This window comes from Zonotrichia albicollis, chromosome 1 (assembly GCF_047830755.1).
Source record: "Zonotrichia albicollis isolate bZonAlb1 chromosome 1, bZonAlb1.hap1, whole genome shotgun sequence".
Lineage (NCBI taxonomy): Eukaryota > Metazoa > Chordata > Aves > Passeriformes > Passerellidae > Zonotrichia > Zonotrichia albicollis.
This window is the reverse complement of record NC_133819.1, coordinates 2,801,470-2,824,784: the sequence shown is the minus strand read 5'-3', so window position 1 is coordinate 2,824,784 and position 23,315 is coordinate 2,801,470. Positions and strand designations below refer to the sequence as shown.

Below are 23,315 nucleotides of genomic sequence, written 5' to 3'. Positions count from 1 at the left end.
TGGCACGGTCCAGGCATAGGGCAGGGCTGCCCAGCCCTGTGTGAGAGCAACTGGCTTGGACAGAGCTGAACAGACCAAGGCTGCTGAGATGAAAAATCCCCTTCTCTGCAGGCAAGAGAGGAAAGGAGCCTGAGCTTGCTGCTCATTTCAGAAGAGGAGTGGAAAATAAAGGAGAACAACTTACTCTTGTGACTGATGAATCCCAAAGAGTGTCCTGGTGGATGCCCAGTGCTTTGGATCTCAGCTGCACCTTTCATTTGGGTTAAAAAAGAGGAAGTGGCAACTCAGCCCAGCAGGTGTGGAAAACAGGATCGTGCTCCACAGTGTGGCCAAAACTGCTTTGCTGAGCATTTTCTCTGTTATTCCACCTTCTTCCCATCATCTGTCCCCACACAGATCAGAGCCTCTGTCCCCATTGCACCCCTCAGGACTCCAGCAGCCCCAGGGCACAAACCATGGATCAGGCAGATCCTCATTAACAGCATGAATTCAATGCACGTGCTGATTTCTGAAATGTGGGATTTCCTCTTTAACCTTTCCTGAAGTGAATGTGGAGTTCAGCCTTCTCAAAAATGTTTTCAGTAAATCACATCAGTCTCAGAGGTTCTGGAGGCTTTGAAGCCAAAGATGGATAAGAGACAGGATCTTGAAGAGCAATAAATTTACAGAATCTTGGAATTTTTAGCTTGCCAAAGACCTCTAAGATTAAGTTCAACCATTAACCCAGCACCACCAAGTCCACCAACAAACCATGTCCCTGAGTGCCACCAGCAAGTCCAAGCACACACCTTGGGAAGAGCCCTGAATTTGTTATTCATTTTTTATTGCACTTGTCAGTTTATACCAAGCCTCACGACATTTATCACAAAAATTAGTGATATTCTAGAAATTCCTCTTTCCTGCTGCTAAGCAATTAAAAACAATTCATTGTTTTAACAACAGAGATTCTCATCACCCAGCCAGAAGAAAATGGGGCTTGTTCTGTGGGCACCAGCAGCCAATCCTCTCCGTGCAGAGCAGCTCCGTGATGCATTTGGCCAGGCTGTGTAAAATGTTCCATTTCCTGCCTCCCCCACAAAAGCATCAGCTGTGTCACATCCTCTAATGATAAGGTGCAGGCTTTATCTCCCCCTCTAGAGCGTGTTTTAGCCCAAGCTTTTATTTAGCTCCTGTAATCTCTGGTGTCAATCACCGTGTTGGTTTCCCTGCTTCTTGTGCCTTCTCCTGCTGCCAAACCACTCTCAGTGAGTGTTTGAGGAGATAAAAATCTCTCAGTAGTCAGGGTAAAATGTTTCTGCACGGTGGCCACGACATGGGACAGAACCTGCCTCTGCTGGGCACTGTGATTTTAAGAAATGTGGTTGTAGCCGTGCTGAGTGTGAAAAATGCGTGTATTTTATGATTGGTTTTTCGCAAATATTCAAATGAATATTATATGTGTTGTGTTAGAAAGTAATGCTGTATTAATTCCATGAAGTACTGTGTTAAATATAGTTTTAGGTTATAAAAATTGTTAAAATAGAAACGATGCTATGTAGGATACTTTTTTTAAAGAAAGGATTTGCAGCGAGATAGCAGCCACAGGACACCTGAATCTTTCAGAGAAAGAGAATTTATTGCTCCATTTTCAGAAAAAATTAACTTCTTCCTGCCTCAAAGGTGCTGCCAGGATTCAGAGGAAGAAGTTGACTCTGACCAGAGAGATTCCTGTATTTCAATGGAATTTATGCATCCTGTATGAGGTGTATGAATATACAAGAGGCTATTGCTTTTAAGAGTTAATCCTTTGTTAACCTGTGTCCTTTTTTGGGCTCATGCTGCTCAGAAAAAGGTACTTAGACATCCATAACTCTTTGTATTTGTTGTCTCATATTGTCCTAATTCAAATTGTCCAAATTATTATTAATCTAACTGTATGACTATTTTTATAACAATTTTATTACTATTAAAATTTTAAAAAGCAAGTGATTGGCATTTTTCACACTGACAACTGTGCTGGGCAGCTTTGTGCCCTCACAACCTCCTGTTCCCCTGCTCTGTCCTCCTTGGCTGTGCAGAGCCCCAAGGAGAAAGGAGGGAGAGGTGCCCTGTTCCCCTGAGCCTGGGGCACGTGGTGTGCCCTGGAGCAGCTCTGCAATGTTCCCACTGTAAACAGCTCTGCTTTCATAACGCATGGTTTGCTACTCACCTGAGTTCATTCCATCCCTGCCATCCCCGGCCTGCAGAAAGTTCTTGCTTGTTAGTTTGTTTGCACAGTTTTTTTTTTAATTTGGTATGTTCTTCCTGAGCTCTCTTTTTTTTTTTCCTCCTTTTCTGCCCAAACGCAAGATTATTATTATTTTTAATTATTTTTTAGAAAAATGTTTTATCCGAGCATTTTTTGAGTTGGATAGCTCCCTGTGGATATGTAATAGTAATTGCAAAGATTATTTTTTCTCTGCTCCCAGTGGCTTTGATTGTGTGAAAATAAATGTTGAGTACTGTGAAGCAATTAATCCTCAGCTCTCCTGGGAGTTGGGTAGGTAATTATTGCTATCTTTAGCTTACACAGTGAGGTGAGCATCAGCAACTGGATAATTTGCCCTTGCCCCAGAGATCAAGGAGAAGATTTTAACCTGCTTGGATCAGGTAGGTCCTTTAAATTGAAATATCCCACTCCTGCTCTTCAGATATTTCATGAAATATCCACCTCTGCTGCCCTCACAGCTTTAATCATCAAACAGGTGGAGATTTCCAGAACTTCATGGGAAAACTTTTGGGGACAGAAAGAGAAGAAAGTCTGAGCTTTCAGCCCTGCTGGGTTGTGGTCAGCTCACTTCAGATTTTCCCTAGGGCCACTCTGGTGTTTCCACCTCACATAGAATGAGGAGCTTTAAACCACAGGAAAGCACAATTGTTTGTGCTTCATTTCGCAAATAATGAAGTCCTGTAGGTGGATGGAATGGTGCTGTTTGCAAAACACCACAGCCAGTGTTTGCCTGCCTCTAATCCCCAGTGCAAATAATGCACAGGAATTCATTTTGCAGCTTGTTTAGGGGATGTGATGCTGTTACTGTATTCACATAAAGTCACCCAGTGGAAAGCAGAACAGATGCATTGTGTTGGCTTTGGAGAGGAAGCTAAATGGGGAACAAGGGCACAGAACAGCAAATCCAGCCTGCAGCAAACTGCTGCATGAATCAGCCCTCAAATATTGTCCTTCCAGCCACCACTGCTGTTAGTCTTTGCATTTCTGATTGCCAGAGGCACAGGGGGAAAAAAGAAACATGGGCAGGAAACAATGTGGTTGCTTTTATTTACCTCTGCCATTAGTGTCCACCAAACATTTCTTATTTGTATGACATTTCCCCAAGCAGCCCTGGGAGAGATAAGCCATTTTGTGAAGGATGCCACATCAGAAATGTTAATTACCTTCGAGGGAGAGAGTTAAATAATGGTAATGGAGAAAAGCAGACCCAGGGAAGATGCACCAGCCCAAGACAGTGATCACTGTGCTGCTGCTGATGGGAAGAGGAATTAGATCAAGGCTTTCTCAAATTGTTCACAGCTGAGATTAGGGGGAAAAAAAAATCACTTTCTAGGCTGCAATATCACCTTATTAGCTGAGAGGCTGTTCAGCACCAAGCAGCTGCCACCTTCCAGCCCTGAGGGTCAGGAAAGAATTTTGGAGGGAGGTGTTGGATGGAATCCCAGTGAGGTGAGCGCCAAGCAGAGAGGAAATGGAAGCTGAGCTGCTTCGGAGACATGCTTTGGGGGAAATGCATCTTGGAATGGTGATACCTGAGTAATTTGTGGAAATACATCTTGGTATGGTAATACCTGAGTAATTTGTGGAAATATATCTTGGTATGGTAATACCCAAGTAATTTGTGGAAATACATCTTGGAATAGTAATACCTGACTAATTTGTGGAAATACATCTTGGAATGGAAATACCCGAGTAATTTGTGGAAATATATTTTGGTATGGTAATACCTGAGGAATTTGTGGAAATACGTCTTGGAATAGTAATACCCGAGTAATTCAGCTGGGAATTCTCTTGTTCCCACCCACCCAATGCAAAAATGAGGGTTTAAACCACGACCAGCACTAGGCCATGCCATAAAGCTGACATTTTGAATTCTTCAGGCACACATTTTTGTTTTAAAGGGGATACACAGGGATAAGAAGAGGGCAAAAAAAGATGCCAAAGGTGTGGTACAAGCTCCAGAGAGTTTGGGGCTTTTCAGCCTGCACTGACACAGAGCCTTGTAGAAAATGGAATGTGATTTCACTGATACAGGCAGGGTAAGATCTGGGGGCATGGGATGAAACAAGCAGGAGGTGAGTTCAAATCAAACAAGTGCTGTGAAGTTCATTTGTAAAAAATGATCAGATTTTTTTTGAGAATTATCTGAATTTGGAGAAGAATTGAAGAGAAGAATGTGAATTTTCCCCTCTTTTATATTGCACCTGGCCAGAGCAAGGAGTGACAACAGGACGATGTCTGGAGGGAGGCAGAGGTCCCACAGCATGATGTGGTTTCAGTGAGGCACAGAAGGGTGGAGGAGGAGCAAAATGTTCATTTTACCTGTTGTATTCATTGTAAATTCTCACTGGACGTAGCCAAACCCCTCATTAACACTCATTTGCATATTAACTTCCACACCTCTAAGGATGCAAATGAGGACACACCTGTAACACGTGATTTTTCCAGCCTTTTGGCAAGGCCAAAAATTATAGTACAGGAGTCTGGATAAAATTAAATATGAAAAAAGGGAAGGGGAAAATAGCTGTGTTTGCTCAGGGCTGTGTCTCTCCTCCTCCATTGAATGTAACCAGATTTATGGTGTTGAAAACGAACTATTTGTGAATCTGGGGAAGTTCTCGTTGAACAGGACCAGATTTGAGAGCTGGGTTGGTTTTAATCAAGAATTAAACCCAGCCCTTCTGATCCCTGAGGACCAGCAGCACTACAAGAGGGTTAATTTCTGCCAAAATTCCAGCACAGTCCACAGGGCAAAATGTGCTTCAGACTTTTCCTGTAAAATCCCAAATCCTCCAGATTTACTCTCTGCAAAGAACCCAAAAAAGCAGCACCTACCAATACCTCAATCTCCTCCTCTTTTCCCCCAAAATTTATCCTTATCAGGCTGCTTGAAAGCATTCAGGCTGCATTAATAAATTAAATAATGAAAGCCAGAGTGGCTGTAATTAGTGGGGGGATGCAGTGACCAGCTAATCAGCTCTGCCCCTGTTATTTTAGGATCCAAACTGAGCTTTATATAGCTTTATAAACCTCTGTACAACTAATTGAGGTAATTAACATCTTGTCTCTCTTTTTACACTGGCAATTATAAGCCACCATCAGATCTATGATGAGAAACAAGGGAGAGGATGGGGATTTTTCATATCAAATGCAAAAAAAAAGGGGGGGAAATATTTTCAATACAAATTAATTCACATTTTTTTCAGAAAAGTATGGGGAAAACCACTAAAATTTTTTTTTTTTTTCTCACCTTTTGCAGGTTGGCTTTAAAAAGTGGATGGCTTAGTGATTTGCTAACAAGAGATAAAGACTGAATATAACTTTGGATTTTTAACCATTAGGCCTTCTCCCTAAAAATAGCATTTTTCTTGGTTGTGTCAGTAAATTTAAGAGCTTGGAATTAGAGAACTCTCTCCAGGACCTCCAAAATATGAGGATTTTGTTTTCTTTCCTTGAGGATTTTGGGTTTTTTCTTCAGCAGGTGCTTTACAAAACAACAAATCTGTCCATCTGTTGGAGCTTGAAAATCTAGGGGGGTTGGGGGGGGAAAGGAACAGCAAGGAGGGGATTATTTTTCTTATTTTTACCTTTATTTATAGGGCTTATTTGGCTTTCTACACTAAAGCAAGCTTAGACCTGAGGGTTGTCTTGAATTGAAAGGAGCATTGCCCTCAATATTAAATGAAATGCTGCCCAGTGTGCTGGAAAGGGGAAGGATTTCCACATTTTTATTAATAATTGAGGGTAAGCCTGGTCCTGAGCTGTTCCTCCAATCTGAGAAATCCAGAAATTCCATGTCAGCGACCTGCAACATGGAATTGTTCTGCCTTTTTCTGGGGAAAATATACATACAGATCACTGAATTGGGATTTTTGGCCCATTTAACCACTTCTTACCAAACTGTTATTTCAGAGGAAGCCAAATGCATCGATTAATCATTCCTTTCCTTTCCCAGCAGTGCTGGGTCATGTTCCCAAAAGTGGAAATGTGAGAGGGAAGGGAAGGGAAGGGAAGGGAAGGGAAGGGAAGGGAAGGGAAGGGAAGGGAAGGGAAGGGAAGGGAAGGGAAGGGGGAAAAGGAGTAAATAGAGAACAAGGGGGAAATGGGAAAGAAAAAGAAAAAACGGGACAGAAAAGGGGGAAAGGGAAAGATTAAAAGGGAGACAGAGTAAAAAGGGAAGAGAGAGGAAAGGGGGAAATAGTGAAAAGGAAATGTGGGAAATAGGAAAGGGGGAAGAGAAGAAGAAGAAGAGGGGAAAAAAGAAGAAGAAGGAAATAAAAAGAAATGGTAAATGATAAAGGGAAAAAATGAAAAGTAGGGAAGAGGGGGACGAGAAGGGAAATGGGAGAGAAAGGAAAGCAGAAAGAAAGGGCAAGAAGGAAAAACTGGAGAAAGAAGAGGGGAAAAGGGGGGAGGGGAAATTAATAAAGGTCAAGGAAAGCGGGGTGAAAGGAAAAAAGATAGAGGGAAAAAATGAAAACTAGAGAAGAGGGGGACAAGAAAGGAAATGGGAAAGGAGAAAGGGCAAGAAGGAAAACCAGGAGAAAGAAGAGAGGAAAAGAGGGGAAGGGAAAATTAATAAAGGTCAAGGAAAGCGGGGTGGAAAGGAAGGGAAAGGACAGAGAAGGAGGGGGAAGGAGCCGGTGCTCCGGGCCGGGCCGTACCTGGGGCGGTGCCGGGGGCGGTGCGGGCTCGGCCGAGCGGGCTCGCAGCCGCTGCCTCCTCCTCTCCTCCTTCCTCCTCCTCCTCCCGTGCCTCCTCCTCCTCCTGCCGCTGCCTTGGCTGCCGTGCCCGCTGCATGCGGCGGGGCTCGGGCGGGATGCGGGGCCCGGGGCTGCGCGGGGCCGTGCCGCTGCTGGGCTGCCTGCTGGCCGCGGTGAGTGACTCAACGAGTGAGGGGCCGAGCGAGCGGGAGCGCCCCGGGCAAACTTCGGGCAACTTTGGGAGGGTCTGCTCCTTTCTCCGGGCGTGGGAATGCGGGAAATAGCGAGCGCTCGGCTCGCCTTTAGGGTCAGGTGTGCGTCCCCTCCCGTGAGGGGATGTGAGAGGATCCATTTGATCCGCAGGGATTCCCTTCGGGATTTTTGTTCCACAAGCGGCTCCGCGTTTCGCTGTCATTGGTGGCTTTCGGTTCTCTTTGGTTTCTGTTCGGGATCTCGGTGAGTCGTGCAGTGCTCGCCCCACACCTGGGGATAACGGGATGAGGTTTTTCCCGAGGGGCTCCGGCATGGGCTCTCCCTGCAGCTGCCAGAAGTTGGGCAAAGCTCGGAGCCGCTTTCCAGGGCTCCAAAGCCGGAGCTGCGAGCAGGGGATGTGTCCGGGCTGCCGTGTCCCTGCCAGGTGTGATTTCCCCGCTGTCGGGTCCGTGATGTCTCGGGTTTGTTCCTCCTGGAGCTGTGTTTGCTCCGTACGGAGTCACACGTGCGAGTCGAGCCGAGCTGAGCCGAGCCCAGCTAAACCTCCGTGCCAGCAGGAACAGGGCACGACTCCTGCACGCTCAGCTCAGCTCCCCGCTCCAGGGAAAGTGTCCCTGCTCCAGAGAAGGTGTCCCTGCCCATGGCGCCGGGTGGAACTGGAGGATCTTTAGGTCCTTTCCATCCCAGACCATTCAGGCAGTCTGCAGTTCCATGATTTGGCTTTGTTCTCACAGCTCGTTTCCTCGCAGGGTTTGATTTAGAACGAGACTGGTTTTAATTTAGCAGCCTGGGCTTGGGGGGAGATTTGGTGCTGGCTGTGGCTGAGTTTCCCTCTCACGTGTGTGTAACCTGCTCCCACCGCTGTTTTCCCTGCCTCCCCAGCATCCTGTAGGGCTGGCTGAGGTTGCCACCACAGCTGGGTTGTACCATCCCTTGTAAGTCACCTGTGTTTGCTCTGCTTGTGGTCACAGAACCATCACAGAATTGTAGGATGGTTGGAAATAAATTGCATCTGATTCCAAAGCTCTGTGGGCAGGACAGCTTTCAGCAGACCAGTTGCTCAGAGCATCATCCAGCCTGGTCTTAAAGCAGAGTCAGATCAAGCAAGCTGAGCCTCAGAGAGTGGAAGTTAACCCAGATGTGTCAGTGCATCACTTGTCTCCCTTTTCCTTCTCCCCTTTCTTCTCTCCTTGTCCCACAAGGAATGAAACAAATGCATTTAATTGCAATTTTTTGTTGGCTATTGGCCATGAGCTCCTCACCCATCTGCATTGCCAAAGAATTTCTTAGAGGATGAACAGGTTGGGAAAATGGATAAAAGTACTGAAAAAAAAAAAAAAAAAAAAAAAAAAAGGACCAGGCAATCAGTTCCTGGGATTCTACAGAGCTTACTTTAGGGAAGATCCAAAATAGCCCACGTGTCCAGGGCTGGAGCTGGGGAAAAGGAGAAGGGGGTAGCGTTCTCATCAGCTGCTGGAGCTGCTCCAATTCTTGCTTCCACTGAAGCCCTTGGCACAATTCCCATTTCTTTAAAGGTTGTTGGCATGAGGGGCTCCTGTGGGGCCGGATCCTGCAGAGGGTGAGGTCACAGGGCTGCTGAAATTCACCCTGCAAGGGTGGCAGGATCAGGCTGTGGGTGATGCTCTTGGGCTGCCATCAATGAGCACAAACCCCTAAAGCTTTGGGGCAGCACAAGACTGGGTGTAATCCCGTCACTGCTTTCTTTCCAACCCTTTTATTATTCTGTTGTTGTTGGTAATGTTCCTGGGATCTGGTTCACGCTGGTGGGTTAAAAAGATTCACATGCTCCTTATCAGCACTGATCTGCAAGGTGACTAATACTGAACTGCCTGAGTGCTGGAGAAAATCTCTGGTTTGTTTCTCAGCTTAAACCTGGGATTTGGGGCTGATTTTTAAAGCAAACGTAGCTCTGCAGTCATAACCCAACTCTGGGACCTGGCTCAGCAGAGCTTGGTTGGTTTGGGTTTATTTCATTTAATTTCTTGTGATAATTTTTATTGGTACGTCCTTGAGGTAAAAAAACCTCTGAACAAGTGGCTGATCAACAAGTTCAGCACCATAAAACTCTTGCAGCCATGTGGTTTCTAATTGCTGTTACAAACTTTCACCTCTCATCCTGCACGCTGTGGAGAAGAGGGAATTGGGCAGATCTCATTTGCTGAGGTCATCAGGCCACGCTCACCAAAGTCCTGCTCTCCTGCCAAGGGCAGCTTGGAAAAATTGGAATTAAAGTGTTAATGGTGGTGATGTGGTGTAAATGCACAATAATCCCTTCTAGGTTCTTCTGTGTTGCTTTTAGGGGTGTAATTAAGACAATTTGGCCTGAAGAGCTACAAATTAGGCATTTTTTTTTCTCCCAGTGTGTGTCTAGAACATGAGATGTGGATAATTTGAAGCAGTTGGTGGATTCCACGTGCCTTCAGACTTCCAAGCTCCTTGAATTAGCCAAATCTGCCCAGCTGGTGTAATTTGTGCTTTTCTTCAGAGCTTTGCTCTGTTCCAGCCTCGAAGTAGGTTTGTGATGGAAAAGAATAAAACAACTCAGATCTGATTCTTCATCAGGAGATGTGATCAGTGTGGGAAATCAGTGAAATCTGAGCTCCGCAGAAATCAGAACAACCACTTCAGCTGCGCCTGTGTCTCTTTCCTCCTGTCATTGATTGAGGATCTGTGAACTGACATAAATATACTTGAAACAAAACAACCACGAGGTTCTCACTGGAACCCTCCAGGCCAGTTCCTGCATAAAGATCCTTTAGCAATTGCAATATGTGTTTAACAAAGGCCTTGCCACAAACCCTGTATGTGCCACTGGGTGTATGGTTTATTCCATTTTTGCTTGTAGAAATGCATGACTGACTTCATTCAGGAGAACCAGTTGCCCAACCCTGTGTCTGGGTAGCTCTGAAAGCCTCTCTATAAAGTTTTCAGAGAGGACACATAATCAGCAAGAATAATATTGTGGGTCCTTATTTAGGGCATAAAAAGGCAAAATTGTAAAATAGTGAGGGGGAACAGTATTTTGAGGGAGAAATAGAGAAATTTAGGGGAAATACTTAAAGCTGTTTCAAGCTGTGTTTTACTCACCAGCATGACAGCAGGGGCACTCACAGCATCATTATCACACCCTCCCAGCCCAGGGGTTTGTGTCCAGCAGGGAAACTCGGGACAGCCAGCCAGGAATTGTAACAGCAGAGTCCACCACAGTGATATTTAAAAAGGGATTTTTGCCAGACACTCAGCAGCAGGAGGCAGGTGGGACCATGGACAGGGAAAGCTGCTGGTTTGTGAATTTTGGGTGTGGAGATGCATTTCCTCTGCTTTTATAACCCTTAAAAATCCTCTGGTTCCATCCCCTCAATGAGAGGTGTGAGAGCCAGAGGGCTGCTCTGGATAGAAATGCAAATTCAGGTGAGTTGCTTTTTCACCCATGGTCCCTCCTGAGGCTGACAAAACGTTGTGTTCTCAGTGTTTAGGGATCTTCTTTGTGACTTTTTGAGTGGTTTTTTGCCTCTCACACTTGGCTTTCCAAGGAGGCATCGGGGCAGTAGGGGGATGCAGGACAGAGGATGCAGATCAAGAGGATGCTCTGCACATTTGGCAAATTACAAGTGGAGATAGTGAGTGGTAATGTCAGGAGAGAGGTTTCAGCTGTGAGGCTGCCTTAGAAAGGGAAAATGTGCAGAGTTTATATTCATTTTCAGGGAAAAAAAGGGAAAAAATATAGAGAGGTTTTTGCCTTTACCAGATGGTCTCCAGCAGAAACAACTGGAGAGACTGGTGGCTTGTCAAAATCAATCTTCCACATGATCGGCTGATAGTCTGGGAGGAGTGGGAATTTTCTGGTGTTTGGGCTGGAATGTAGACACAAATCTTTTGGGACAGGAGGGAGATCTCCCTGTTCAGCATCAAGTGTCCCATTTCTTGGCAGCCTGGGGAAGGGCACCAGACACTGTGGAAAACGAGACCTGAGAATTGATGATCTTTATTTTTTTAAGTCAGACCTGAGTGCACTTGGAGGAGATTTGTCACACCCCTGAGTGGCTGAAATTCAGGAAAGGGCTCAGGTTATGTGTGGAGAATAAAAAATTGGTGGGGAGCAGGACTCAGCTGGGTTTTAGGGACGCAGGAGGTCACACCCTGCCCTCAGGTCAGCACCAGCGTGGCAGTGTCACTTGTGTGCTGCTGTCACTTCCCCTGCTGCATCACCCTGCCTCAGGGGACAGGGATTTGTGGTTTTCCAATGCCTGGGGAAGGCTGTGGGATTAAATGTGGCCCCCACTCCCTGCTCTCATCAAGTGCGTTGGAAAGAAGAAGGAAGAGCTTTGCGAGAATCAAACTCTAGGAAACGCAGCCAAGGAAAAAATCCCAGGTCAGGGGCAATGCAGACTTTTCTGTTTAATTACAAAATACTACTCGTGAAAAAGGTGAAGAAGAACAAGTAGCAACTGCTTTAAAACTTCGATCTTGTCCCATATATATTGCTATATTAAAAAACTTTAAACTCCAAGTTTTGTATTTGTGATATTGCACACTTCTATTCAACTGCACACGTGTAATCTGTTATCAATCAATTTTGGAAGTTTTTTCCGTGGCTTCAGGGTAAATGCAGTGTTCTCCTGAGAGTTAGTCTGTCAGCACAGAAAATGTAAAATTCTCAGCATCCAGAACTCTGACACAGGGAGAGTTCATTCATTAGCACTCAGGAAGTGCCCAGGGAAGGTTTTAAGAAGATTTTTCAGAAGGGATTGAGCTCCCAGAGCCATTGGATGCTGCTTGGATCATTGTAAAACCCATTTTTTTATTAAACGGGGCAATACCAGGCTGCTTCATCACTGCTAGAAAACCCAAAAGCTCCTGAAGATGTAAAAGAAAAGTTGCATGTTGAGGTTTTGAGGGTTTTTTTTGGGGTTTTGGTGGGAGTTTTTCTTGTTGGTTTTTTTTTTTTTGTTAAGGTTGGGATTAAATGTATGAGATGGTAATTTTTGTTTGGATTTAGATGTTTATTCGTTTCTATTATAGTTTTATAAATGGTGAGTTTTATAGCACTTTATTTTAATAACTTAAACAAATAGAGTTGTATTTCTTATAAGTTTTTTTAAGGATAAATAGTTTTAATTAAGAAATTTAACTTTCTGAGGATGAACCAGTGACTTTCCCTCTGATGAGGATGGTGTTAACACAGCATGAATATTTTCCACCCCAAAACTTCAGCTTTCTTAGAGGCATAACCTTGGCCGGGGCTTTGAACCAGCTCAGCTTCATGCATAAACCCTAACGAGGGGAGAGCTATAACAGCAAAGAACCTTTGATTAAACTTGCCAATCTGCACAAAAATAAATATTCTCTGTGAACAAGCCCTGCCCTGCTGGGAGCAGGCAGGTGAGGTGCAGAGGAGCAGGCAAATGTGAGATTTCCTTGCTCTTCCAGCCCTTGCTCTGCTGTTGTTGCCCCCAGTGCTGGGGGTGCCAGGCAGATGCGGAGCCCCAGGGTCGGTGCAGCCCTGGCTGGAGGATGGTGGGGGTGGCATCAGCCCCCAGCTGGGGCATTTGGGGCTGGGTGGTTTGTGGAGTGAATTTAGGGGGGTTTCTGTGAGCAGGGATGTGGGCTGTGGGTTGCACAGGGCTGCAGAGCTCGCATTAGTGCTGCTTTGCTGGCACTTTATTGGGGCAGATCTTATCTCCAGCACTGACTGCTACACATATATATATATATTTATATATGCTTAGATATTTATAGTTATACTTGTATTTTTATAAGTATAACTATACTATATTCATTTTCTTTATATTTATATATTTTAATATACATTATAAATTTTAATATTTATATTTGTATATATATGCCCATATATATGTGTATATATGTATATATATGTGTGTGTATATATATGGTGTGTATATATACATATGCATATATATACTTGTATATTTATGGTTATATTTCTACTTCTATTTATATATTTTAATATACATTCATAAATTTTAATATTTATATTTGTATATATATGCCCATATATATGTGTATATCTGTATATATGTATATATATGTGTATATATATGGTGTGTATATGCACATATACATATATATACTTGTATATTTATGGTTATATTTATACTTCTATTTATATATTTTAATATACATTCATAAATTCTAATATTTATATTTGTATATATATGCCCATATATATGTGTATATCTGGATATATATACATATATATGTGTGTATATGTGTATATGTGTATATATGTGTGTATATATAAATACATGTGTATATATATGTCTGTATGTATAAATATATAGTGTACACATATATATACTTATATATTTTTAGTTATATTTATACTTGTATTTATATATTTTAATATACATTCATAAATTTTAATATTTATATTTGTATATCTATGCCCATATATATTTGTGTGTATATTTATATAATATATATATATATCATATGTATATATCATATATATATATCATATATATATGATTTCCCAGTTGTAAAGCCCTATTCCTCTATAGGAATTTCAGATAGAGACCCTGATGTATTTTACATTAACACAGCCACTTTTCAGTCAGCTGCACCAGTGGACATTAACAGCTTTAATTCCTCCATCAGTGGCATTAAGTGGATTTCTCCCCCCACCAGGGCGGTCCCTAACTCTCCATTTCACTGTTTGCATTGGGAGCTGGAGGTTTACACTATTGTAAATCTGCTTGCCGTTTGAATTCTGGTGTTTGCACAGAATTGTGATTATTTTCTAATTCAGAACCAAACTGGGGTTATTTTTGATATGTTTCACTAACGAGCTGGGTGGGTGATGGGATTTTGATAAACTCTGCTGGCTGTCATGGCCTGGCTCCATTGATTTGCATCAATTTAAAGTGGAGAAGAGGCCAAAGAATTAAATACAGAGATCCCAACTCTGTTTGTTGAGCCACCATGCCCGTGATCCTGTTCTTTTTTCAGCTGGGGTGTTCCTCCTCCTGTATCAGCTCCACACAGTTTTTTTATCCTCATCCCTGTCATCTCATCAAGAGTTATGGGGAAAAAAAATCTCTTTAAACACAATTCTTGTCTGGAGGGCAGAATATCAATACCTGGTGTCTCCTTTTGAGAGCTGAAATCCATTGGGTGTCTTTTGAACAGACACATTTGAGGCTCCAGCCGGGATATTCTGTGTTTAACAGATGTTCCAATTAATCCCTGGTGATGTGGAACATCCCCACCAACATCTGAGCAGTGTCCCCAGGGCCCTGCCAGATGTCACTGGCTGTCACAGATGCTCAGCCTGGCAGCTCCCTTGCAGGTGGGATTCTCCTGGCAGATCAGGACACCCCAATTTTGGCATTTGGGGTGTCTGAGTGACCAGGATGGTCTCTGAGCTCCTGTGGGGTCAGCAGTGAGGGCAGGGTCAGTGCTGCTGACCACTTCCAGAGCACTGGAGGGATAGAAAAATATCAAAAATATCCCCACATCATCCCTTGGCAGAGAGGGAAGATGCAGATGCTCTGTGGGGTTGGAAGGAGATGATCTTGGAGGTCCCTCTCAACCCAAACCATTTATGGATTCTGGGGCTCTGTGATGCTGTGAACACCAAAATTAAAGTCACCTCCTTCTGATATGAGAGATACAGTGGCACTTCATTCCTTTGGCAGACACCTCTCTTTGGAGATCTTAAGCCTCAAACTGGTTTATTGAGTGGTGTAAGAGTGAAAAAAAAAACAAAGGAAATTTCCTCCATGCTAAGCTCTTCCCTGCAGCCTGCTTTATTCCTTACCCAAAACCAGGTTTTATTTCATCTCTCCCAAGTGGCAGCTCGGGCTTTGAGGAACACACATCCCCTTGCCAGGCAGGAAGGAAGTGAAACAAAATTAAATGTGCTTGGGATCACCACCACCCCTGGAAAAAAGGACATAGCATACAACTCTGCACATCTGCACCAAAATGAAAAGCAGCCTCAAGGCTGACCCTCAGTATTTTTATCTACACAGCCTGGAAATGGCCAGGATCCAAACCTTGCTGGGGATTACACCTCTGCACCTTTGTTTTGCCACATCCACCTCTCATTTTTAGTGAATGTGGTGATTATTGTTATTCCTTCTACCCCATCCATTTGTCAGGGGAGAGGGGAACTTGTTCATCCTGCTCATGGCTGTGTGGCACACATGTACTTGCTTTTTTATTTTTTTTCCTTCTTCTTTCCTTCTTCTTTCCTTCTTCTTTCCTTCTTCTTTTAGTCCTTTTTCATTTTTGTTTTTTCTTTCTTCTTTTTTCTTTTTTCTTTTTTTCTTCTTTTTTTCTTTTTCTTCTCTTCTTCTCCTCTTTTCTTCTTCTCTTCTCCTTCTCTTCTCCTTCTCTTCTCCTCCTCCTTCTCCTCCTTCTCCTCCTTTTCCTCCTTCTCCTCCTCCTCCTCCTTCTCCTTTCTTCTTTTTTTTTATTTTCTTCTTTTTTTATTTTTATTTTTTTTTAATTTAAGTCACCTTTCACTGCCCTCAGGAGTCTCCTCAGTAGAGAATAAACCTCTGCCTGGTTTAAAGTAGCAAAAGTCACTTCATCCTCCTCACCATCAGTGGCTGGGCTCAGTCCTGAGCTGTCCCTGGCATTTTTTGGCTGCTTTTTCCCCCGTGTAATTTGGGATAATTCAGCGAGGAATGATGTGGCTGCTTTGCTGCCCTTGCTGAGCGTGTGCTGGGAGTTCCGTGGAAGAGTGATGGAGCTTTGGGATCCCCTCCCTGAGAGCTCCTGGGGTTTTCCTGTTGCCAAAGCAAAATGCAAATGGCAGAAGAGTCAATTTACTTGTTTCCTTCCACACCTCCATCCATCTATTGGGATTTTTAGCTATTTTATCTTGCTTTTGAAGAAAATTTGGGTTTTTCACTTGTTTCCTTCCACACCTCCATCCATCTATTGGGATTTTCAATTTTCATCCTACTTTTCAAGAACAGTTAGGTTTTCACTTTTTTCCTTCCACATCTGCATCCATCTATTGGGATTTTTTACCATTTTCATCCTGCTTTTTAAGAACAATTAGGCTTTTCCAGCCCATTTTCACAACAGGAACAGGTTGGTTTTTTTGCTTGACATCCTCAAAGGCAGAGAAAAATGCTGCTGCTGAGATAACCCCCAGCTTTCCAGGGCACCAAGAGGAGTCCAAGCACTACACCAGGAATTTCTGATGTGCTCAAATGTTGGTTGCAAGGCTGAGTGCATTTTTGGGGCGGATATGACATTAAACATATCTGCAATTGGGGTCTCAGCCATGCACTTAATTCCAGTGATCCTTCTCCAGTAAATTTTCCACCCCTTCTGCTCTTCTCTGCTCCCTGACTTTCTTTGGACAGTTTGGTTTTTTGCAGAATTTCTCTTTGCAAAGCTTTTTTTTTCACCTGCTGGAGGTGACGCGTTGTGGTTGGGGCACAGGAATCGTTCCAACAGTTTTGTTTTCAGCAGCATCTCCAGCAAAATTAAACTTTGTTCCTCCTTGCCCCTCTCTTTCCTCGCTTTGCAGGGAATTCACAGAGCACAGGGTGTATCAAAGGCTTATCTCTGCCTCTTCGTGTGCAATGCAGATGAGGAAAGGTTTTATCAAGAGAAAAAACAGCTTCCATAGGAACAAAATGGATATTTATATATATGATTATATATAGTTATGCTTATAAAAATGGGTGCTTTCAGGTGTAGCAACACTTCCTGAGGGATACAAGAGGAATAAAGCCATTGCTAGGGATTTAGCCTGAAAATCAGTGTTTACTAGGAAGGTAGAATATCTAGATTCATGTATGGTGCAACTGGATTTTTTTTTCTGTAAAACTCTAAGTTCTTTTCAAGTTTTGGATACCCAGATGTTAAAAGCATGCTTAATTTCTGTAAAAAGGATAAATGAGGGTGCAGAGTACTAAAATAGTGGAGGGAACAATATAGAATGTTGTATATAGAAGCAAAAAAATCATTATGAAATCAGAGTGCTGGTTGAGGAGGTTGTCTTGTGGCAAAACCATCCTTCATGAGAGCCACAGATTTACAGCCAAGCTCCCAAATTAACATTCCTGGCTCTCCTGGGCACTAAACCCCTCAAACTCCGTAAAGATGTGGATTTTTATGTCATGCCACAGTTTCCTTCCCACCTGCTCACTCCAGGCTGCCCCAGAGGTGATCACTCTTCACATCCCCACCAAGGGCTGCTGGTCCCACCAGCTCCTCCTGCCTGGATGATTTAGTCCCTGCAGGTGCTAATTGCTCTTTTTTGATTTTTATTTCTGTAATTAACGACCTTGACAGAACTCAGAACAGTGTTTTCAGTCCCATGAAATGCATAGCTGGAAATTTCCTCGCTGTGTTCCAGGGGTAAAGAGCTTTAAAAGCTTTTTTTTCTGCTTCTGGCTGTGCTAGTCAGTCAAATAAAAAATACCTTGGGTCATATATCAGCAGTCAATCATGGCTGGAAGAGCACTTAATAAAACTCTGCTTTGAGATGTTGCTTTTAGAGATCCATTCATCTTGGTCCCTGCTTCTTTTGGAGATGCTTCACTGGTGTCTGCCAGCGGCTGAAGGTGCTCTGGAAGTGTGTGATCTACACTATAATTAAATTTATACACCAGGAGGAAGGGACTCCTGGTGTTGGTGTATTTGTGCCTGCAATCTCAGCTGTTTCCATTTGGATCTTACAGACTTGGGGATATAATAATATTTTATAAATATTTTTTATTTTTCAAAAAACTATTTAAAAATTATTTTTAACATGAGAATTTGTGTATTTATATAAATAATATATTAGTGGTTAATGTTTGAGGCAGTTTAAGTAATATTTCTAAATATTTATATATTATATTATATTATGTTATGTTATATTATGTTATGTTATATTAATTATTCTATTGTATATTATATTAATATATAATTATATTTTATATTATATTAATTTCTTTTTTTTCTAAATATTAATAGGTTATCATTTATTATAATAGTGTTATTATTTTAATAGTTTGTATTATTAAACTGGTATAATAAATAATATTTATTCACATAAGATTCAATTAATAAATGATAACTAATATAGTATATAATAGGAACATATATAATATATAATAGGAATTAGATATATTATATATAATTATAATGTATAATAGGAACAACTATTAAAACAACTACTAAAGTTAAAAAATTTAAGTTACCTCATTCTATTAAAACTATTAAAATAAATATTAAATTATTAAAATTAATATTTATTATATTTAATGATAGGAATGATTTTATTATATTAAATAAGAGGAACAACTTTTCTCCTTAAATTGTCTGCCAACATTTCAACCATACAGGTTTTTTACTTTAACTTTATTAAAATCCACCTTTTTGCTGTGCTGCTTTCACGGGAAAGCTGTTCCCAGAGCCAGACATGTCTGGTGGTTAATCTGTGTCAGCCAAGCCCTGATGGTTTTGTAGACAGAAAAGGAAATTAGAGTTGGAGCTCTCTGCCTTGGGTCTACTTGGCCTGAGCCTTAAGGGACCAAGCAAATATCTGGAAATCTTTTTAAACCCAGCTACAAAGCTGAAGCTTTGCTTGTCTGTGCAAATTTGTTTGCTGAGTGTTGTTGTTACAGGGAGGTGGAACAAAGGCAGGGATTTATTGAGGGAGCATCTTCCAAAAATCACAACTGAGTTGTGGAAGAGGAGCAAAGTAAAGGGCTGAGGGAAGGCGGAGTTTTCCTGAAGGGGGAAGATCCCTCCTGTGTGATATTTGCTGGGTCCCCAGGGTGAAGGAGGAATTGAGAATCTTAACTCCATGTTCTTAGAAGGCTAAGTTATTATTTTATGATATTATATTATTTTAAAGAATACTACACTAAAACTATACTAAAGAATAGGGAAAGGATACAGACAGAAGGCTTCACAAGGTGCTAATGAAAAACTCATGACTCTCCAGAGCCTTGACACAGCTGGACTGTGATTGGTCATTAAGTTGAAACAATTCACATGAAACCAATCAATCAATGACCAGTTGGTAAGCAATTGTCATTGTAAATGACCATTGTAAATTGTCATTGGTAAACAATGTTCAAACCACATTCCAAAGCAGCAAAACACAGGAGAAGCAAATCAGATAATTATTGTTTTCATTTTTCTCTGAGGCTTCTCAGCTTCCCAGGAGAAGAAATCCTGGCGAAGGGATTTTTCAGAAAATATTATGGTGACACCTGATGTAACTCACCAGCACTGTCCCTGCTCTTTGGAAAGAAATGGAAAAGAACCCATGGAATTGCTGCAGGCTGTGGTGGGGTCTCAGGGTCTGGCCAGGAGCTGTGATCCCAGAATGGGATTCCCTGGGGAGATGGGATGAGGAGAGGATGGAGCTTGTGGTGACCATGGGCAGGAGTCCTGAGCTGCAGAGGGTTGGGAAGCACAGCCCTTGGGAGATCCACTGTGGAATGATCTCGGATCTGAGCTGGATCCCTTCTGTGGGATGAGCCCAGGTGTGGCATTCACATCCTCTGAAAAATCCCTTCTCCCAGGATTTTTCTCCTGGAAAGCTGAGAAGCCTCAGAGAAAAGGAAAGCAAATCTCCCATTTGCTTCTCCTGTGTTGTGCTCACACGTGGAATGTGTTTGGAGATTGTTTACCCACAGGGGATTGTTTCATTGGATTCTGCTGTGAGTTGTTTTCACTCATTGGCCAATCAGGGCCAAGCTGTGTCAGGGCTCTGGAAAGAGTCACAAGTTTTCATTATTATCTTTTTAGCATTCAGCAAGTATCCTTTCTGTACTCTTTAGTATAATTTATTATAGTATTCTTTAATATAGTATAGTATTATAAAATAATAAATTAGCCTTCTGAGAACATGGAGTCAGATTCATCATTCGTGCCTTCCTCAGGGCATTCCCTGCAATTACAACACCCTGGCTTTGCTGTTCCCACCGGGATCGCCAATGTGCAGAAGCTCCAGCACTCCCAGGACATTCCCTGTGAGCAGCCCAGGTGCACATCTCTCTCCTGTACTGCCTTTATTTTTTACTGATTTTTTTTCCACTGCAAATTGCTCTGATCATGTGTCCCCCTCATGTTCCGGTGCTGCAGATCTGCCAGGGTTTGTTATTGCACAGTGAAGCCATCATCATCACCATCATCATCAAACAGCAACTGTGTCTTTGATTCTTGCTTCTTTCCCCACCATGGGATTGCTGAATCCTGTGAACAATTGAATTGTTCAAGTCTCTTTTTCCAGAAGGGGAGTTAAAACATTTGGCAGGTTGATGCCCCTCTCCTTTTTAATGATTCCCTGCTTGTGCCAGTTCACCACTCAAACTTCCTTGGCTGTCAGCTCTGAAAACAAGTATTAAATATATATTGCAGCCCTGGGAGGAGAGCCCAACCAGACAGAGAGCAATGGACCTAAAAATAAATGCTGATTTCCCTTGCAGAGTAGCCTGGGGAAAAGCACAGGCAAAGAACAGCATCCACTGGGGCAACCAGCAGGAGAAGGAGATGAACCAACAAATTCAGCCCCAGATGGAGAATTCAGGATAAAACTGGGAAGCTGAGCTCAGTTCCAGGCTCTGAAAATGAAATTTCTGCTGGGGGTGGTCTTGTGGCTGAATGCCTAAAACCCAACCTGAAAATGAGACTTCCTTTTGCCTTGTTTTTTTCTTTTTTTTTTTTTTTTTTTTTTTTTTCTGCCTACATCCTAAAGGCATTGTAATTAATGTTTGGCTAGATTAGCATTGCTAATTGATGTCATGGGGATGACAGGGACTCGTGGTGACATGGGCGAATGGAAGCATCTTTTTCTTCATGGAAGTGTTAGGAAAAATTCCTTCTCTGAATGTAATGGTCAAGCTTTGGAACAGGCTGCTTCTGTTGGTGGTGGACTCACCCTCCCTGAATGTCCAAAAATTGTGTAATGGTGGTGCTTGGGGCCATGGTTCAGTGGTGGACACGGCAGTGCTGAATTTATGATTTGGCTCAGTGATCTCAGAGGCCTTTCCCAACTTTAAGGATTTTATGATTCTAAAGTAAAGCGCCAGTACTGGTGCAGAAGTGTTGTATACTCAGCGGGATTGGATTTATCTGCGTGTGGGAAGGTTTGCAGCAGTGAGGGAGTGAGATGAGATCCTGTTCTCATTGCTGTGCTCACCCTCCTGCTCTTCTGTCAGAAATAACTTTAGCAGGAGCAAATCATAAGTTCAGTTATGGATCTACCTGGCAGTGCAGGAATGGGAGCTTGGTGAAGCTTGGAGCTGTGTCTGGGTTTGACTTTCAGCCAGGTGAGAGTAGGAGATGGGAACAGGTCATCCTGGAAAGAGGAGCATTTATTCTGGCTTAGAAATTAAAATCCAGTGTAGAAATCCAGTGTGGTTTGTTGAGGGATGGGCAGGATCTCTGAAGTGGTTTGTGTGGCCAGCACAGAGTCATGGGATGGTTTGGCTTGGAAAGGATCTTAAAATCATCCAGTTCCACCCCTGCCATGGTAAGGACACCTTCCACCATCCCAGGTTGCTCCAAGCCCCATCCAACCTGGCCTTGGACACTTCCAGGTCTAAGGAGCATCCACAGCTTCTCTGGGCACCCTTGCCAGTGTTTCATTGTCACAGTGGAGAATTTCTTCTTGGCATCTAATAAATCTCTTCTCTTAGTTCAGAACCCTTCCCTTGCTCTATATCTATCTGCCCATGTGAAGAATTGTTCTCCCTCCCTTTTATAAACCTCCTTTAAGTACTGGGAGACTTCAATGGTGTCTCCTCAGAGCCCAGTCCCACCAGTGCTGTGGATCTGCCAGATCCCTGGTGGAAGGGTCCCACTGATGATTCCTCTTTTGACAATCTTCCTCCAGGCTCATTATTTTTTATTTATGGCTCTGTGTGGACCTGCTGGGGATGTGTGTGTGTGGCAGAAGCTCAAAGCCAGCTGGGCAGCTTTGCTCTAGGTGTGACAGGGCTCACTGCCCTCTGCCAACATCACCCCTTGTTCTGAGGGATCCATCCATCCATCTGGCTTTCCTGGGCCGGCCAAGTGTCCTGGGGATCGTGGCCATGAAGGGAAAGGAGTGTTTTGTCAAGGAGCAGAGCCAGGGAATGGTTTCCAGCAGGATGGCACAGGCCATGTGCTCAGTGGTCACACAGGGCTTGGGTGACAGTCCCAGCAGGGTGTTTCACCCAGCAGATGTGGCCCATTTCCTGTAAAATAACTGGAATGGAGAGAAATATTAATATTTTTGATTGTCCTCGCATGAACAATAGAGAGTCTCACCCAGACTCTTCACGCTGTGCTAAAATAACAAGAGCAAAATTAAAAATTGTGCTTCTCACCAGAAAGGATGCAGTGAGCACCTCCAGCCCCACATGCACAGGCACAGGAGCTGCTTACAAGGGGCAGGAGGGAGAGAAATCTAAAATTGAATTTGTACCCCAGCAGTGAGGTCTGCAGTGGGGAACCCATTAAAACTCTGCAGAGCTCACCAGTGAGTGACCAGAGCTGCCCTCTGAGACTGGGGCATGTGGCTACTGGGAAATGAGATTTAATTGATCTTAAGGCCAAGATGTGAGGATTGGCGAGTGGTCTCTTCACTTTACACCTTGCTGACTCTGCCTTCCAAAGATATTTTCCCTTAACAAAAACTCTCTAACCTTCACTTGAGGAATAATCTCAGCAAGGTGGTTATTTTGTGAAGTTGAGAGGGATGAAGGGATTTATCATTTTCATTCTTAGTTTATGAGGAAGAAAAAACAGAATAGCCTTTCCGCCTTTTCTTCCCATCAAGAGACTGGATATGTTCAGGAGTCCTAAGTTGCTTTTCTTAACAGAGAGGTGAATAAAGAAGGAAAAAAATCTTGCTTTTAAACTTTCTTTTCAGGCCAGGATGGCCACATTTTTATTTGATGGCAGAGCCATTTCTGGGAAGGAGGGAAATGCCACTTGGCTGATTCTCAGGCTGTCAGTCTGACCCACCCAGAGAAGGGATCATGACCTGTGCCACAGATCAGACAGTGGAAGAGTTTCACTTTAGAAAGTTCTATCACAATTATCAGTTTCAATCCTATTGAGCCCTTGAGTCTGGGATTCTCTCACTCCCTTCAACAGCAGCAGACTTAATTGGGGAAGAACGTTTTCAGGCTTAGAAATGTAATATTGGGCTAAGT

General features: G+C 43.0%; 1 protein-coding gene across 2 annotated transcripts in view; it reads left to right on the top strand.

Moving 5' to 3' along the window:
- Positions 1-6,706: 6,706 nt before the first annotated feature.
- VIPR1 (vasoactive intestinal peptide receptor 1) overlaps positions 6,707-23,315 on the top strand; it is a 127,376-nt gene continuing 110,767 nt past the window's right edge. The window contains exon 1 of one of the 2 annotated variants that reach the window (XM_074542797.1): positions 6,707-7,124. In XM_074542797.1, coding sequence (XP_074398898.1) covers positions 6,722-7,124 — 403 coding nt within the window. In that variant the 5' untranslated portion in view covers positions 6,707-6,721. The remainder of the gene's footprint in view (positions 7,125-23,315) is intronic. The other variant, XM_074542851.1, reaches the window with a different exon arrangement.